Genomic DNA, 7204 nt, shown 5'->3' on the forward strand with positions numbered 1-7204 from the left:
GAGAACGTCTCTAGGAAAACTCTGGTGCTGCTCTTTGGGCAAATCAGGATCTTTTTTCTTCCGGGTCTCTCCAAAGTTCCCATCTTTTCGCAGCTCCTCTGTTCTTTTGTTTGAGGCGGGTCGGTCCTTTTTACTCTTTCGCTTTCTTTTGTTCCATGTGAATATGTAGCTGTAACTCGTGAATTCAATGATATGATGATGTCTAGCAATTGGCGTGAGATTGCAGCATAGAGTTTTTTCAGTTGTAGAATTGCTCTCTGAGTTCATTTTCTTGGGCTGTTTGGGTTCGACTGATGTGTCGTTTGTTCGGTTAGTCTAAGGGAGTCTTTGTTTTTGCTTGTAAAGTCTGAATCTTATAGAACACTTGTGTTTGAGATCATTGAGATTGCTGCAAAGGACAGAGCAAGGCATGCTTAGCACTAGATATTGTAATCAGAATTCTCTTGTTAACGCCTCGGTTTGGTATCTATGTTGTTTATCCCTCGTTGTGAAGCTTTTTTGCTTCTTTTTTGTTTAATGCAATTAACAACCTTGATTTTGCCCCTTGTTTGCAATGTTTTTCCTGTCACCCATATGGTTTTTAGGTATGTGCTCAATAGATCGTGAATTTGCGAAATCTTATGATAAACTAAATGCATCCATAGTTGTAAGGATCCTTTCCATCTAAAAGAGGAAATTAGCTAAAAATGGAGAATGAACGTCCTGAACTCAACCTTTTGTGCTATGCATAGTTCTATCTATATATGTTTTCATTCATCTATAGGGAATTGGGTCGTAGTTAATCTCATTTGTTTTCATTTTTCAAATGTGTTTGTGTTTATTCTATTGGAAGATGGCGAGTTCATCAAAAGAAAAGGCTCATTGGAGTCCGGAAGATGTAGAAACATTTTGTCGATTGTGCATTGAACAAATTGAAAAAGGCAATCGCCCTGCGAGCAACAAAAGAGATGGATGGACAGCTATAATTACCAAGTTTAAAGAGCTGAGGGGCAAAAAATATGATAAAAATCAAATGAAGAGTAAGTGGGATAATCTAAAGGAAGAATGGAAAAGATGGAAACAATTGATTCAAAAGGAACAGGGCTAGGATGGGATCCAAGGAAAAAAATGATTGATGCGAGTGATGAATGGTGAGAGGGAAATATTCGGTGTTTATCTTTTTTTTTTTTGCCACATTTTTTATAAGTTCTTTTTTGATATAACTCATGAAAATATCTTATTATAACAGGCAAATCCTAAGCTTAAAGTCTTTCGAACGAAAGGCATACATCCAGATATGGAAGTTATGTTGGACAGAATGTTCCAGGGTACGGTTGCCACTGGAAGTGTTACTTGGAATCCTGCACAAGGTTTATGCAATACTGAGAATCCTGAGGCCACACAAGTTGATATTGGTGATTGTGCAGGATCTACTGATGATACTTTAGAGTGTAATGTAGGTGAAACGAATATCCAACCAAGTCAAAGTAAGAGCCATAAAAGAACGGTACAAAGTTCCACAAAGGAAGCTTAAGGAAAGAGAGAGAAAAAATTGACCGGGCCTGTTAAGTTAGCATCGCAAATTGACAGACTTTGCTCAGTAGTTGAAAGTAGGAGCAATGCAACATCGGTTGCAAGGGAATTTGATCCTTACAAAGAGATTATGCAAACATTGAAAGCCATTCCTGAGATTAAGGAAGACAAAAAGTTGTTCTTCTTTTTACTCTCTCATCTTTCTGAAAAGAAAGACAATAGGCAAATTTTTATGAACTTGGATGAAGATGAAGAGAAAGTCGAGTGGCTGAAGTATAAGTTGGAGGAGCATAATAGTCGTCGCTAGGATACTAATTACTTGTTTGAGCTTTTTATATGAATCTATGTTGTAACGTGAAACTTATTTTGGATTTGTGATTTGCACTACTTGTGAACTCTCTTTTTAATTATGTTTTTTAGTCTTGTGTTTTTAGTTTGTGTTCTTTTGAATGGATGGAGTTTGCATATATATATTATGGATGATAATTGTTTCATTGATTGATGATTACCCATCACTTTTCTTATTGTTTTGTTATTTTAAACAGATATGGATGACTCTCCTGAAAGAGAATTTCATGAAAAAGAGGACGAGGAATATTGGCAACTTGTGGAAATTACTCAAGCCGCAATCGCTTATCAAGCAATATACAATGAGAAAAACCTTGTAGGACATCATCATATATAGGAAATGCATGGGTTGGAGAGTTGATGGACGAAGATGCTAATCCGATAAGATGTTATCAAATGTTTAGAATGGATAAGATTGTATTTAATAATTTAATGCATGATTTAGTAACACGTTATGATCTTAAAGGAACTAGGAATATTGATGTTACAGAAATGCTTGGAATATTTCTTCATATTTTAGGACATGGTATAGGTAATAGGTTAACACAAGAGCGTTTTCAGCGTTCTGGGGAAACCATAAGCAGATATTTTGGCTTAGTATTAGATCAAGTATGTGAAATGGGAAAGATTTGATCCAACCAGCTGATTGGCAATTTAGGGATGTTCAAGAAGATAAAAAATAATCGAAGATTTTTTTCCATATTTTAAGGTATGTTTTTATTATACAATGTGAAGAAGGAATTAAAAGCAAATTTTGATTATATAATAATATTTGCGTTTTTGTTTTAGGGTTGTATTGGAGCTATTGATGGCACTCATATCCGAGCGATGATACCTGTACAAGATCAGATTCGTTTTATTGGTCGAGAAGGTACACCGAATCAGATTCGTTTTATTGGTCGAAAAGGTACACCGACTCAAAATATCTTAGTGGTGTGTAATTTTAATATGGAATTCACCTATGTTTGGGCTGGTTGGGAGGGCCAAGCTCATGATACTCGTATTTTCTATGAAGCTTTAGGGAGACGTGATGTGCAATTTCATCCTCCTCCGGTTTGTTGATTAATGATTTTTGTACATTAATATGTATAAATGTAGTCTATGTTGATTAAATTTATATTATATTTGTGCAGGTAAATATTATTTAGTAGATGCTGGATATCCAAATCCGACGGGTTATTTGGGACCGTATAAAGAAGTTAGATATCATTTGCTAGAATTTCAACAAGGTCCTGCCCCTACAGGCTATCGAGAGGTATTCAACCATGCTCATTCCTCGCTGCGATCGGAAATTGAGCGAGCTTTGGTGTCTTGAAGAAGAAGTGGAAAATTCTAAAGCATATGCCAAATTTTCCATTTGAGAAGCAAGTAAAAATTGTTATAGCAGCAATGACTTTGCATAATTATATACGACAAAAACGCTTGCCAATGATAGACATTTTGCAAGAGCAAATTTGGATCCCAATTATGGATATTCGCTGACCTTAATGATACAAATGAGGGGGCCGATACTTCAAATGACAATTTATCTTATGATATGGCTCGTTTACGTGATCAAATAGCAATGAGTTTAGTAAATACTTAAGGATGTTTGTAATTTTCAATATAAACCTATTTCTTTCTTCAATGCATATGTAATCATGTTTATTATAATGAAATTACTCTTTTCTTTTTAATTGAGAAAAGTCCACTTTGATGTATTTTTTAACTTATGAATTTATTAATATATCTCTTTATATATACATCTCAAAGGCAAATATATATATACATATATATATATATATATATATCTCTTTTATATATACATCTTAGTGCAAATATATATTAAAAAAATCATTGAATTTGTTAATATATCTCTTTTATATATACATCTTAGTGCAAATATATATAAAAAAAAAAAGTCATTGAATTTGTTAATATATCTCTTTATATATACATCTCAATGCAAAAAAAAAAAAAAAGTCATTATTTTTGTTTTCAATTTAAAAATAAAATTAAAAACTTAAATTGATTTCGCTAAAGGACTTTACAAATATAAGTGTTTACCAAACAACATTTCCCCAAAGTTGCATTTCAAGGCGCTTTTCAATTATATCTCTTTTTATGTCCTTTAAGGAAAAGTTACGAAAGGATATTTAACTAGTAAATTACTAATAATGAGGACAACAACGAAAGTTAAAGGAAAGTTACGATGAACGAAGTAATTTGCTACCGAACAGGGGAGGGAAACTTACCGTGGAGGAAGTTGACTATGTTTAGGGGAAAGTTAAGAATGACAGGAACACAAATTTTACGAGAAAATGAGGAAATTTACCATCACTTGGGGATAATTACGATGAGTCTAGAACTTTATAAAAAAAATTACCATAATTGGAAGAACGTTAAGATGTACAAAAGGAAATTAGGATCAATGAGGTAATTTACCATAAATAGGAGAAAAAAAACTTGCGAAGTCCATGAGTAGGTTATGTGGAAAGAATCATAATACTCCCTAACAAATTACGACGTATATATCGTATTTGCCCTAAAGAAACAAACTTGCAGCAACCTTCAGCGGCCGTAAATATTTTATTGTTGGTAATCGATTAAATTAATCCACTTGTTTATTTATTTGTTTATTTGACCTTAATAGGTGAAGACAACGGGATACGGATTCATAAATATAGCTTGCTTGCGTATGTATCAGAGCTGCTTGCTATTTTTTCCTGATTTGAAGAAAACCCAAAAGCTTTTTATAATAAGTATGTCTGGCAATTTGTCTCTACTGATTCTTGAGAAGTGACCTTTGAGTAAGTACCTGCGTGTGTCTATATATATTACTAATTATGCGATGTTGACGTGTATTCCTCATTAAGCTTATCAATAGATCATTAACTAATTTGATTCCCAATATGTGAATATTACTAGTTATGGGCTGTCGACATGTATTCCTCATTAATCCTTATCAACAGATCATAGACTAATTTGATTCCCAGAAATGTTCCTTGTTCATCTATTCCTCAATTGGGGAACAATTAATTGAGCTAGCTAGGTTTTGCCACCATTTTGCTCATGAAACATTTCCTCTTTTTATTAGTTGCCTCAGTTCTTGTTTTGGCATTGGTGCAATGTAATAAATTTACGTTCTCTACATGAACTGTAGACCTTATCACCAAATTAGCAATTACACAATAATGGCTATATATACATAAACATATATATAATTGATGATTGTATATCTTGGTTAGTTGATGAATGCTGTTGAAATGTTAGCTTGTTGTCCAACGTGGCACTCGATGCCTACCTAAAGTGAACAAAACCAATTATCTTTCATGGATCGCATCATCCAATGGCCTTCAAGTAGAACAAAACTATCATTTATATTATCTGATTTGCTAAGTTGCTTTTACTGGTGGACTAGTCAATTCTTTTGAGTTTCATTCCTAACATGATGTAGTCAAGATGACGTCAAATCGAGCAAAGAAGTTGCATCTTTTTCAGCCGTTGCTTTGTAAAGCCACCTCTCTATTTCACTTAGAACCATCGTTTTGTCGGCAATGGAAATTCTTTAAATTTATTGACCACTTCATTAGCCCACAGAAACAATGACATTATTCGCCAATATATCAGCACAAATTAATGTAGTTTTGATTGGTGTATATCATGAATAGATAAAAGCTTATGCACTGTAGTTCATAAATATATTGTGACTGATAAAAGTATAAAAATTACGTATATGTTAGATTCATACACTACTTGTGGCTTGGTATGGATGGATAAGCTTCTACATTCAATAAAATACATCTTTTGGCTTATTAGCATGCTCCTTCATTGGTAACGATACCAACATGTGAACTAATTTTATAAGGTTTCCAAGGAGATAAATTGACCTTATTTCGTCTACTTGCATGCTTCGCCCGTGGGCCAAAACAAAGTTACTTATTATGGATTATTATTGGGTCAAAGGATTGGCTTGGCGGCTTGACAGGCGTAACAGACATGTCCATGCTCTCCGAGTATCGGGCCTGCATGTGAATTTTGAACCCGTGAGAAGAGAACAATACTGTTAAAAGAGTTGGAGTTCATAATGGTGTCGCAGAGAATGTAGGCCCCCTCGATATGGTCAACCAAAGAATTCCCTCCGTGTTCGACTACAAGTTGCAGTAATTGAAGTCGCATCTCCTTCGATTTCTGCTTTGTACAGCCTCCTCTTCATTTTCGCTTCTTAAGCTTAGAAGGAATCGGCCTTCGTAGCTGCATTTTACAGGTCGCATTAGGCTTTAAGATGGCTGCGAAAGCCAATTCCTTCTAAATCGAATATTAACATCCTTAACAAGAAGCATCGTCCTGTTGACATTGGAAAGTTTTCTACATTGTTGACCAGAGTCATAAGCCCAAAATAATAACAACAATAATAATAAGATGCGATTAGTTTGTATATTAGTGCAAATGAACGTAGTTTTGAGTGGGGTATATTCTATGTGGATAAAATTCTATGCATTTTAGTCTCCAAGCACATGGCTACCACTAAAAATAATTTTTCCCCTAAAAATATATATACTTAAAAGCGATATATGTGCTGATTTTTTCTAGCATCCTTTGGCTCATGGATTACAGTTCTTAATGAGAAATTATGATACATGAGTGTAGTATATGCACTAAACTGAATTTTGGTACAGAATTAATGTGATGAGTTCCACTTAAATTTTGCTCCACTGGACCTAATAGCTTAATTGAACTTAGTGAACATGCTAGCTACTCGAAATACCTGCTCGTGAATGGTCGTGTTACATTTATTTAACGTCCTTGGAATTCAATTATTTATCCATCACGTGATGTTTGTACTGGATAGAATTTATAGTTCATCATTATCATTTCGTATATAATAGACTTGTCAATTCACTCCAACATTTTCAAAACCCAACGAATATATGTGGCCCCTTCCTTCATTATTTGTGTATCTCCTCCACTTTTGCACAGAGACAAGTACCAATCACATGTCTATGTCGGTTTTATCCATCGCGTGATGTTGGTGCTGGATGGAATTTATAGTTCATCTTTATCATTTCGTACATAGTGGACTTGTCAATTCACTCCAACTTTTCCAAAACTCAATGAATATATGTGGCCCATTCCGTCATTATTTGCGCGAAGACAAGTATGAATCACGTGTCTATGTCAGTATAGCTGGATATCACTAGTTGAGAAGAGAGTTGGCCCCAAAACGTGTGAAGGACAAATAGTCATACAGTACTTATCCATCAAGTGATGTTAGTACTATATCAACGTGGGATTCACGTCTTTTCATGGTACATGATTTTTTTAAAGTAAATCAAAGCACATTTTACTTGACGAATGGTCATAT

At 34.3% G+C, this 7204-nt stretch overlaps 1 protein-coding gene across 1 annotated transcript; it reads left to right on the plus strand.

Annotated features, from left to right (window-relative positions):
• The first annotated feature begins 1276 nt into the window (after nucleotides 1–1276).
• Nucleotides 1277–3175, plus strand: LOC120291995. The gene is made up of 4 exons (XM_039309834.1): nucleotides 1277–1430; nucleotides 2058–2176; nucleotides 2650–2731; nucleotides 2994–3175. Exons 1-4 carry the CDS (start codon nucleotides 1277–1279, stop codon nucleotides 3173–3175), a joined length of 537 nt encoding a protein of 178 aa, XP_039165768.1.
• The last annotated feature ends 4029 nt before the right edge of the window (nucleotides 3176–7204 follow it).

This window comes from Eucalyptus grandis, chromosome 3 (genome assembly GCF_016545825.1).
Source record: "Eucalyptus grandis isolate ANBG69807.140 chromosome 3, ASM1654582v1, whole genome shotgun sequence".
In the NCBI taxonomy this organism is placed as follows: domain Eukaryota; kingdom Viridiplantae; phylum Streptophyta; class Magnoliopsida; order Myrtales; family Myrtaceae; genus Eucalyptus; species Eucalyptus grandis.